The following is an 11,380-nucleotide window of genomic DNA, read 5'->3' on the forward strand; positions in this document are numbered from 1 at the left end:
GGGAAATGGGAACCACAGGGTCAGCTGATGAAGGCCCAGTGTCCGGAATGCTGTACGTACCCGATATTCTCCGAGGGCAAAGTGGCACGATGCTAACTGGATTAGTGCTCTCTGATTTTCTAAAGATCCTTGTCCTGTAATTTGCTGGGGAGAATGAGAGCCCTGAAGAGCTGCCAAATGATGTAGGCTGCTAATTGCTTTTTTGTACTGCCCCTTTGAAAAAGAATATAAAAAAACACTGTTAGGGTCTTTTCTATACAATAGGTAGAGAGATAGAAAAAAAATTCTCTTACAGGAACCTTTCAAAACAGAGTGTGTCCAAGTAACAAGCCTTCAAAACTTTAATCTAGACTAATACTCTCCAGTGATGGGTTGTGTAAAAGACTGTGGAACAATCACTTGCAAGGCAGTCAGATGACAAACATCACAAAATTCTGCTTTAAAAAGTCGGTTTACAAAATCATATTTGTAACTGAATCAAATAATTATATTCTTGAGTTAATCGTTACTTTATCTAGACTAATAAAGTTTGAAATATCTCTTGTTCAGGCACAAGTAGAGGCAAAAATAAAAGACCCCCAAAGGAAAAATAAGGAACAAGCTTTCTTCTGTAGATGGTATTGAAGTGAGCACAGTCAGCCTAATTTTTGTGGAGAAGAACAGGTGTTAATTGAGACATGTTAAAACCTTTTACTGTTTGAAAATTCTTTTCTCTGATTGTGTTCCAGTATAATGCACTGACAGACTAATAAAATGCACTTATCTTCCATAACACAATGTATATATCCACTGGTCAAAATGCCAACATAGATGTCTTTTCCATATGCCAAAACTAGCTGGACTCAAACAACAGCTATTGGGACACGTATATCCAAACAGGGTACCTAGCTTGTGGTGCAAATGGTGTAGTTCCATCCCCAAAGGAGTCATACTTAAAGGCATAAAATCAGTAGACACTATAAGCAGTCAAACTGGCTAATCAGAATTACTATTTACTAGAAGGAAGTAAATTGCTGTTTACTAGAAGAAAGAGCAACACAATGGTGGTGTTTTTCCTAGTTTATACTGTATTTTTTTTACCTGGTAGATGATCATGTCTGTAAGAAAGATCCTTAACCAAAGCCAGGTCTCTGTCTTCCATGACAAACAAATTCTGGTGAACTCTGTGTTAAGCGGTTACAGAAGAAAAAGTAAAAGAGAATATGAAACATTTCACAGCTTTGGGTTAAAAATCAGTAATATACACAAAAAAGCTGAATTTAAAAATGGAAAAAATGGCACCAAAACAGTAAGAGTATGAAGTCCTTCACATATAGAATACTCTCTTCCTATACACTCATTTTTTGAGTACACTTCTCTTCACAGTGTCCAACAAACCTAAAAGCAGCTAGGTGGTACTGTTTGCCTGCTTTTTAGAAGAGGAATTTTTTTCAAGATTATCACACCAGATATCAGAAAGGGAGACACAGAAAAACACATGTTCTTAATCATGAACTAAAGCAGCCATTAGCAGTACATCCTCACTGAGCACTTTCAGCCCTACTGCTGGCCAACTGCTCCAAGAGAAGTGGGGGTGAATAAGCAAAGATGCATCAAGAATAAAATGCAATACAGGAACAAAATATTCAGAAACACAACAACTGATAAAGCTTCTTACTGGAACTTATATCAAAAATACTCAGGACCCAAAGCAATTTCGATTTTAAGGATTCATAATGGCACAAATTCTATTTTAACAATAAAGAAATTATTTCTATGCAGAGTAATGAAATCTAAATGTAATTCTAAATGCAGTTACCTTACCTTTGTCAAGTGATTCCAGAGAATACAGCAGCTCCCAGCTCTCTCTTGCCAGTTTGAAACTCTCTAATACTTCAATGGAGTTTGCAAGATCAGCCTTGTTTACTGTAATGTGGCGACTTCTTGCCTTCCCAGAAGGATCCTCATCATCTGAGCTCTGCTTAGAAGTCAGTATAGAACAAAAAGATTAACTTCTTAATTTACACTTATTTCAAAGGACCCTAAAGCCACAGATGTTCCACTGAACACAAGACAATTATGTATGGAAGCGCCAAGGTCCTAGTTTAAGTGCCTGCAAGTGATTTTTCACTTGTTTTAAGATTAGTCCAATCTGGTTTGCTACCAAGAACTCAGTGGCACAGTGTGATGAGTAGTATCCCAACCAAATTTATTCTTAAACGTGGAGTACCACCACTGAGCTTCAGCCAGATTACCTGATTACTTCACCTGTTACATGCACACTTTACATTTTAGCACTCAGTTTAAGTCTACAGTGGCACAAGGCAAAAGCAATCCTTGTATGTGTGCTTCTACCAGCAGAGAAGTTCTATAAAACAGTGGTTCTCTACCCTTAAAGCAATAGATATATTGACAGTTCCAAGCATGAAAAGTCAATTACTTTGGAAGTTTACCTGTAGAACATCTGACTGCTGTCGCTACCTTTTTAAGAGCCTCTGCTGAACTCCTTCAAGTTAACGCATTCACAGCAGTACTTATGTGTCTACATCAATTGCTGTAAAAATTGTTTTATTCTTGCTGGCTTTAGAAAAACATTGTTTGAAAACTGTGGTCATAGACAGCTAGTTCAGGGTAGCTCTAAAAATATGTCTTTTACATCTATGTCAAAACCACTGTTGTCTAAATTCCAGTAGCAATGCCATTCTTGTTATGAGTTAAAAAGCCTAGAAAAGTTACCATTGTTTTTTCTCTTCCTTCAGCAAGTTTTCTCTTTTTGTGGATATGTTTGTTACGATCAATATCTGTATCACCATAGATGTTGGGTACATCCTCAAGAAGAACCAGTGGAGTTTGGTTTGGAGCATTTGGACCTGGATTTAAAGATAAATTAATTCACAATTGCTCTAAACTGATATGAAAGGTCTTATGCCTACAGCATGCTGGGTTTTTTTTCATTCACAAGTAATGACTATAATGCTAGAGAAAACAATCTAAAATTAAGTCACTTAAATTGCTTAAACTGTGCTGGTAAAGCTATGGTTTCCTCAAAGCAGACATACAATAAAAGTTAGAGTGCATTTATCAGACATCACCAGAGTTTGATTGAGAGCTTCAGAATATTTTTGAATCCCTTTCTTCTGGAGCAGTCACAAGACATACTCAGGCAGCAGGTGCTCTGTGATCAAGCATTATGTGCTTTTATATAAGTACAATTATTCAGCAGATGAACGGCACAAATGGCTCTGAAGTTCACAGCCACAAATATGGCAAAGCACAGCAATATTCTCAAAATGTTTCTCACGAGAAACCAAAGCAATATGCTGACAGGCACTGACCCCACAAAGAAGTATGTGTATTTTATTACAAGATTTCCTTAGCAGGATCACTCAGTGTCAGCTTTGCCCCCACTGACTTCAGTAAACAGAATTAAACCCTTTAGTTGACTGCCAGAGCTCATCTTCACTCCCCAAAGATAGAAAAGCCTCATTTTGAAACCCAGAAAATAATTTCTACTTCCACTGGTGTCACAGAACATCCAGTGGGATCTGGTACCTGTCATTTTAGACCCCAGTGCTTAAGTCTCATTAGACAAAATAGGAACAATACTTCTTCATCTCAAACAACACTGATACATGATTGCTACTGAAACAGCCTTCCTTCCAAAAATACTTTCTCCTTTTGCACAATCAAGTTGCATATAGATGTGCAAAGCTCAAAGAGAAATACAAAGGAAAGAGGAATTCTTTAATCTGTTTTCTGTTTCTGAAATCTCTGCCAGGTAAGCCAGTAGTGCGAACAAGTATTTTCAGTTTGTGCATTTCTTCTATTTGCTGAAAGATATGAAGCTAAGGCCTCATTCGTAACTGCAAAGAACTAATTTGAGAGTTTAGTAGAAGGACAATTCATTTCATCTCTTGACATAAAATAACTTCTATTAAGCTTTTCCCCTCTACTGAAAACTGATGTGTAAGGAGTCCACTACAATAGAAGCTCCTTTTAGGAGAAACAGCCAACCTGCTCTGCTTAACAAATATAGGTCAATAAATACCACCACTGAAATGTCACCTATGCACAGGCTACAACACATCGGAATCACCTCTCCTGTACCATCATGTATTCCACTGTGCTGGAATCTAACCTGTGTGAACTGAAAATAGAGCCAAGACATAATGCAGAAGATTCGTATCTGTTTCTCATGGATGCGAAGTACCACAACAGGGATGCTGGAAGAGTTTCACCACTAGAATCTCAAGAGCTGCCTAGTTCTAACACCTGAGAAGAAAAAAATGGATTTTTCTTTTACTCATACTGATTTAAATTAATGACAGCTAAGTGCCTTGCTTTCCAAACAAGTGTTCCCTTCCCAGCATCAGAAGTGCACTGTAGTCTTTACTCCAAAACCTCCGGTCCTGAAACAAAATAAAATCCATTCTCACTCTTGACTGGGGCTGCAGACCTTCTCTTACAGTACTGAAAGTTACACAGCCATACAAAAAGCAGCACTGTGTTTTTCTGTCTGAGCTCTAGAACCTAAGCTTACAGAGTTTTTAACTGTTTTCTAGCACAGAGTGTTATAAATAAACGCCCAAAAGCATCAGCCCAAATAGCAACTCCTGCCAAGCCTGCAGGCAGCCCCAAAGTCATGAGAGGTGTGAACTGCCTCATTCATTTCTCAAGCCTCCAGCAAAGCAGATACAAATTATGTTAAGAAAAATGCATTGAAAAGTTCTCCCTAAAGAGGTTCCTTGCAAATCCACGAACATGAGAAGAGAGTCACAGATCTGATCCTCATAGATTAAGGAGGAGACAGCTCTATGACTATGCTTCTAAAACGTGTAGGATTCTACATTTCTACAGTAAGCCCTCCAAGGAGACGGAGGAAAAATTCTCATGATAAAAAAGATATGAAAGGCACTGAATACCACTAGACTTCAATGCTAAAGCAGAAATGAATAAAAGGTGTCTTGGAAATACTTTCCCGGTATCAGAAAATGACAGAAGGTACCATAAAAGCTGCACCAAAGGAACTGCACTCTGTGACCTCAGTATACATTCTTTTTCTGGTGGTTCACTCAGAAAACGTGAGCTTTGAAATACTCAACTGTACAATTTAGAAAGCAACATTTTCACTAGTTCTTTACTTCCTTTCTTCTTTAACTTGGAATCGAGCAGCTAAAACTACATGCACACCTGAAGTATCCCCTGCCCCACCATAACTCTTCCTTCCTCTGGACAGGACAAAAAACTCGACTCATTAGTTAATTACTTCCTGTATTTGTTAAAGTGACTCTATGTTCTTTGCATACAAGTTGCCATGTCTTTTGTCCTCTGAGCTTAGCTATCTACTGACATTGTTCAGCTGATCACCCAACATTCTGTACAGTTAAAACCCATCATTTGTATTGACTACTTCCTTACTCAAATGATCATTTGCTCCAAGCAGAAAAATGTGTTGAAACTTATGATCACAACACAAAATTATAATTTTAACATGAATCAATAACTGTAGTGTTAATAAGCACTAATTACCAATGGTGACAATTGTCATTGTTGCAAGGAATTTCGTATCACATTATTAAGCATTGAAAATTCCTCTTTGTGATGCTGTTTATTTCAGTAAGTTCTAAACAAAATGGAGCTTTAAAAAAACTTTCCTCAGCTTCTGGCCCACTCCTGAAAAGCCCAGTCAATCCCAAAAGAAGCAATCCAAGGTGCTCCAAGCAATCTGGTATGTCCCATATGCAGATGTGAGTGGGTAGGAAAATGCACGGGTAACGCACATGTGTTAAACATTCAATTTACAAATTAATTACAAATTAGAAGTAATTTGCAAAACACACCTCAAAGATTATGCTTAAATAATATAAAGAAAGCCAAGTTGAAAGCTTCTGAATTTCAGGGTATCTTTTCCTATTCAGTTTTTATGTACTTAATTACAAATTTGTCGTGTTCCCAGTGCAAAAATATCTCCACTTATTTTCCTTTGACTGAAGGAAAACAGGAAAACGTCAGTTTCAAAGAAATATAATCAGAGGAGAAAATGAAACAAACATGATGCTCATGGAAGAGTAGGAATCAACCCTAGGGATGTTTCTCGTAACATCTGGTCTGTTACTTTCCTCTTTGTTAGACAATCACCTGGTGCTGGCCAAGGTTGAAACCACAATGCTAAGTTAGATTGATCTTTGGTCTGATCCACTACACAGTTGTTATGAACCACTGTTGGTAAGATTAATGGCTTGAGAGAATTGTAACAAGTTATAATGTTGACTTGTAAGATGACAGTTTCAAATGACTAATGAGAAAAGATCTTTCAGACATTAACAATGAAATCACAAAGAACTGATTACAGATGTTGAAACATTAGAAACTAACCTTGAAAGAGTGATGGCTGGATGTTGCTGACATACTGAAAGGCATTTTTAAAGAAGACCAACATCGTGGAATACACTACTTGATTCTTATATTTAATGTGGGCTTCACTATCGAAGTTGCTGATGTATCTGCAGAGATCTTTCATTCGATGCAAAATATCACCAAAACTTCTGAGGGGAAGAGAGACAAAAAGAATTCAAGGTGTTGCACGAACTTCACAACTAAAGGAAAGAATGCATAGTGAATATAAAAATCTCAATGTTTCTGCTGAGGATATCCCCCAGCCACAAGTCAATGGAGGCTGGGAACACATGCTAGTGAAATTTCACAAAACATTTACCATGTTTCTCTTTACTGAGGCACTTAGGGAAGCATACCCCACAGCACTATAGTGCTTATGCGTGACTTTCATCACCAAAAATTGATTTTAGAGACTAATTTGAAAGTGCTCTCTAGAGCCACATTTTTGTTTTACATTGTACAGTCTTGAAACAAAAGCTGCCGTGAACTCACACAAAATATTCTTGTGTTAAAATTGTTCTTCAATGAGAATTGTTCTTATTAAGAATTGAAAAGCCAAATTTTCCTTGAGGGGAAATACCCAGAAAAGTACCCCTTTCTTACCTTCTTCCCTTATCCATTTGCCACTCACACCTCATTCCCACCACAGACAGTATTTTAAATAGCCTCTCCCAAGGATCTGTAATCTGGGATGATTTCTCTGTGAGACCATCTATTACATATTTCTGAGAGCTGCGCTTGCTTGGAGACATAATATCAGAGGAATCTTGTGAACCTAGGAAAACCAGCACATTTCTCTCCTCGTAAAGAAATCAAACAAACTGATTAATTTTCAAGAAGAAGACAAGTAAAAATTACATTGAAGCTTTCAGGGCAACTGTTCTTTACACAGAAGGCTAACAGGGCACAGCAGGCATTTCTGTCTCTTTGTACAAGAGAGCTGATAGGCTGGATAAGGACATCTTGGACATTTTGTCCCACCTCTCAGTACATATATTGAAGCATCACAAGCATCATGACTAAGCTGTTGAAGCACCACGAGGTATTTTGGAATCAAAGAACTAAGAAACATTAAACACTACTATTAATCCTTGTCTACAGGATACATTACATAAAAATAATGCATTTTTCATTTATGGACATCACTTCAGTGATACTAAGATACATTCTAAGTTCTAACTTTGTAAAAATATTCTTACCTTGATACTGACTTTCTGTCTGCGTAGATCTAGTTACGTAGTTAATATAAAATTCTGCTGCTTTATTCAGGTATTTATATAACAAGCTGGCAGGAAGTCGTACATCAGGGTTGTTAATTATCAGAGGAAGAACATCACAAACTAAAATAGAAAACAAACCAAAAAATCCTTTAGGTTTGTGGGGTGTTTTGTTCTGTTTGTCCTAGGTAAGGTTTCTCAATCAGCAGTGGAAGCCTTCATCTCTGGCTGACCATACACCACAAAGAACCTCACATGAATGGCTCTAATACCAATTTGTACCATATGCTCAGCCTGGACTAACATGGCCTGAGCCCCTTCTGACTAAGCAGTTTTCTAATCATAGTGTCATGAAAGAAGTTCACTGACCTCAGAACCTCGCCATACTAAAAAGTTGCATAGTAAAACAAGAACATTAATATTTTCTTACCAAATAATTTTCTAAAGCAATTCACTGGAGATTCTTGGTCTTCAATACTTTCAGCATCTAATAACGTTTCTCCAAGGCCTACCTGTGTGAGCAGAGGTAAAAATCAAACACTGGACCAGTGGTTTTAGAAACTTTTTGAACTGCAGTTCAATGAGGTTGAACAGTAATTCAGGGGATGGATGAGTAGCAATTCACTCTATGGCAACAGCATGTGCAAGTCTCCAAATTTTGAAACTATCCATACTAAATAGCAGGTGAAAAGCAATGCCAGAAGATAGCAAAACAAGACCAAGAAAAAACTGTGCAGGAAACTGTATCAGTAAAGACATGCACAAACAGGTGAAAGTGATATATGACTGATATTCTTTCATTTACAAGACAAAGGATTGTTTTATATGCTTCCATTTGTTTTCTGCCTAAGTCCTTCCTGGTGGTAAGTTCAAGATACAGCAGTCTGAACTATTAGCCACAATTAAACATGAATAAAAAGACCCACCCTCTCACTAGTCAAAGGAAAGCACATTTCAGCAAAATCTCAAAAAACTGGGTGCCAATATCCTGAATAGTTACTATGAACTTCTCTTCTCTTACCCCATGTTGCACCACAGTCTCTGGGAAACGCCGCAGAAGTAGAAGGAGCATTTCTGCCCTTTCTAATGTGTTAAAGCACTGCTCTGTTGCCTTCAGGAGCATTTCACACTGGACCCGACCAGGAAGGGTCTCAAATAATCCTTAAAAAACAGAAAATATTTGACTTGTTGTGTCTGAATTGTAAAGATGACTGACAAAACATAAATGCTGAATGAAAAGGGATTCCCTTATGCTTTTTTCTGCTTTTAATACACATACCTGAAAAAAAAAGTGTGTTTCTTTCAGAGAAGACCAAATAAATATTTATCTGTGTTTATCTGGGTGCAAGGAACTTGCATGGACAAGTAAGACTGCTAGTAAGTGGAATACTCAAAATCCTAATATTTAAGTGTTTGACATTTCAGGATGCTTTTTCAAAACTGTTAATTTATTTTTTTACTTACCTTCTACAATCAATACTTTCATTATTAAAATGTAGGGTTTTTTTCAGTTTAAACATCCAGTGAGACAGTAAAAAGAAACTCACATATTCTCCCTGTATGTTTTATGTATTCACTTTGAAAAATAAACACACCCCATGAAAAATCAAATGCTTTCTTAACTGGAATATCCTTAGAGCTTCTGAAGCACGTGTTCAAACAGCAGATTATAGTCTGTCAGGTGTAAATCCTGCTTGTAAAACTGCCTGTGGTTGCCAGCAGTGAATGACAAGTCCTTCTGGACACCATTCATTTTTATATCCCTCCCTACATAAACAAGAATTCACCCCATTTCAACAATCATTCACTGTTCTCTGCAATATGTGGGACGATGATTTTTAAGCCCCATTCCACCTATTCCCTATTCAATTGCTCTTCTATGTGCTTCCTGTTCTGGCAGAGTAAATCCACCCATATCAGAGACAAAGCAATGGGAATCAGCTTGTCATGTCCCTTTGTTTTTCCTAATTCTAACACACCAGATAAAGTCTCTAAGGCTGAATTGAGGAAAAAAACCAAACCCTGCAGTCCACAGGCAAAGTTAGACAAACTGACATTTACTTGCCAACTAGATAAATAATCAGAGTGCTTATCTTTAGGTTCCTTCAGGATAGAATCCTTACCTCTTAAAAACTGTGTCTGCTTGTCCTGGGAGTCATTCCTTAATGCGGATGTAATAACGCTGATCTCCCTCCATACAGCAGGTTGGTCTGGAAAATTCACAAACCTGTAATAAAGTTTGAGGCAAGGAATGTACAGTGATCTCAAAATCTGTCTCAAAGACAAAACCTTCCCATAAAAGTATGTGTTTGGGAAAAACAGAAAACCTTCCTTTTAATTAATTAGACCTTTTGTGCTTAATTTATCCACATGGATTTTCAAAAACACTCAGTTTATATTTTTGGAAATCCCAACATTTCTTTGTCCAGAGAAGGGCAGTGCAGCTAGTGAAGGGTCTGGAGCACAAGTCCTATGAGGAGTGGCTGAGGGAGGTGGGGGTGTTCAGCCTGGAGAAAAGGAGGCTCAGGGGTGACCTTATCACTCCCTACAGCTCCCTGAAAGTAGGGTGTAGGCAGGTGGGGGTTGGTCTCTTCTTCCAGGTAACCCATGACAGGACAAGAGGACGTGGTCTTTAGATGCACCAGGGGAGGTTTAGCTTGCACGTTAGGAGGAATTTCTTCACAGACAGGGTAATCAGACATTGGAATGGGCTGCCCAGGGAGGTGGTGGAGCCACCGTCCCTGGAGGTGTTTAAGGAAAGACGGGATGCGGCACTTGGTGCCATGGTCTGGTTGACACGGTGGTGTTTAGTCGTAGGCTGGACTCAATCATCTCAGAGGTCTTTCCCAAACTTATTCTGTGAAAGGAGCACCTGGGATAAAGGTAGAGTTCCAGCTCTGGTTACTTACATGTCGTAGAGCAGCCTGCCTGCAGATGCTGTCCTTTCAGCATTCCTCTCAATAGTGTACATCTCATACTGCAGGATGCAAGAACAGAATATCAGCTTTCCCAAATACATTTATCAATCACATTAGTCCTTCCACTCTTAAAAACTGCCCTCAATTTGCCACAGCAGTCTGCGTAACAGAAAATTAAAGGACTGCAACATTTACTGGAGAAATTAGAAGGTGCATTTAGACTATCTAATCATACATTAATTTAGGCATAAAATTCTGCATCATAATATACTTAATATTAACATCGTTAACACAATTCCATATGATAATATACTTAACATTATTAATACTAACAACCTTCCAGTATCTGAAGGAGGCTGACAGAGAAGTCAGAGAGGGACTCTTCACCAGGAAATGACAGGACAAGTAGAAATGGGTACAAACTGAAAGAAGGGAACTTTAGATTGTATATTATTAAGACATTATCTAGTGTGAGAGCGGTGAGACACTGGAACAGGTTGCCCGGAGAAGCTGTGGATGCCCCATCCCTGGAAGTGTTCAAGGCCAGGTTGGATGGAGCTTGGAGCAACCTGGTCTAGTGGGAGGTGGCCCTGCCCATGGCAGAGGGGTTCGACTGGATGACCTTTAAGGTCCCTTCCAACCCTTAACATTCCATGGTTCTGTGAACACACTGGCTTAACTTTTACGCGAACTGACAGCTTGGAATTCGAAGAGTTCTTTGACCACGGTTTGTACCCAGTCAAATGCAATGCAAAGCCCCCAAGCTGCTCCAAAAGCCATAAGCAGGAGAGGTACTTTAAAGAGTACGAGCAGGGAGTTCCGTTTTGGTTTATAACCGCTAACTCCCCGCGGCCCCCAGCGGCCCCGCCC

General features: G+C 38.6%; 1 protein-coding gene across 1 annotated transcript in view; it reads right to left on the minus strand.

Annotated features, from left to right (window-relative positions):
* The window catches only part of INTS10 (integrator complex subunit 10), a 20,305-nt gene extending 9,694 nt beyond the window's left edge, over window positions 1–10,611 (minus strand). The window contains exons 1-11 of the mRNA XM_008635692.1: window positions 10,502–10,611; window positions 9,716–9,819; window positions 8,614–8,753; window positions 8,023–8,104; window positions 7,575–7,715; window positions 6,979–7,150; window positions 6,355–6,524; window positions 2,716–2,849; window positions 1,804–1,957; window positions 1,081–1,163; window positions 61–213 (exon numbers count right to left, since the gene is read on the minus strand). Of these exons, the coding sequence (XP_008633914.1) occupies window positions 61–213; window positions 1,081–1,163; window positions 1,804–1,957; window positions 2,716–2,849; window positions 6,355–6,524; window positions 6,979–7,150; window positions 7,575–7,715; window positions 8,023–8,104; window positions 8,614–8,753; window positions 9,716–9,819; window positions 10,502–10,611 (1,443 nt within the window). The remainder of the gene's footprint in view (window positions 1–60; window positions 214–1,080; window positions 1,164–1,803; window positions 1,958–2,715; window positions 2,850–6,354; window positions 6,525–6,978; window positions 7,151–7,574; window positions 7,716–8,022; window positions 8,105–8,613; window positions 8,754–9,715; window positions 9,820–10,501) is intronic.
* Window positions 10,612–11,380: the final 769 nt, after the last annotated feature.

The sequence above is a fragment of the Corvus brachyrhynchos genome, unplaced genomic scaffold (assembly GCF_000691975.1).
Source record: "Corvus brachyrhynchos isolate BGI_N302 unplaced genomic scaffold, ASM69197v1 scaffold175, whole genome shotgun sequence".
In the NCBI taxonomy this organism is placed as follows: Eukaryota; Metazoa; Chordata; class Aves; order Passeriformes; family Corvidae; genus Corvus; species Corvus brachyrhynchos.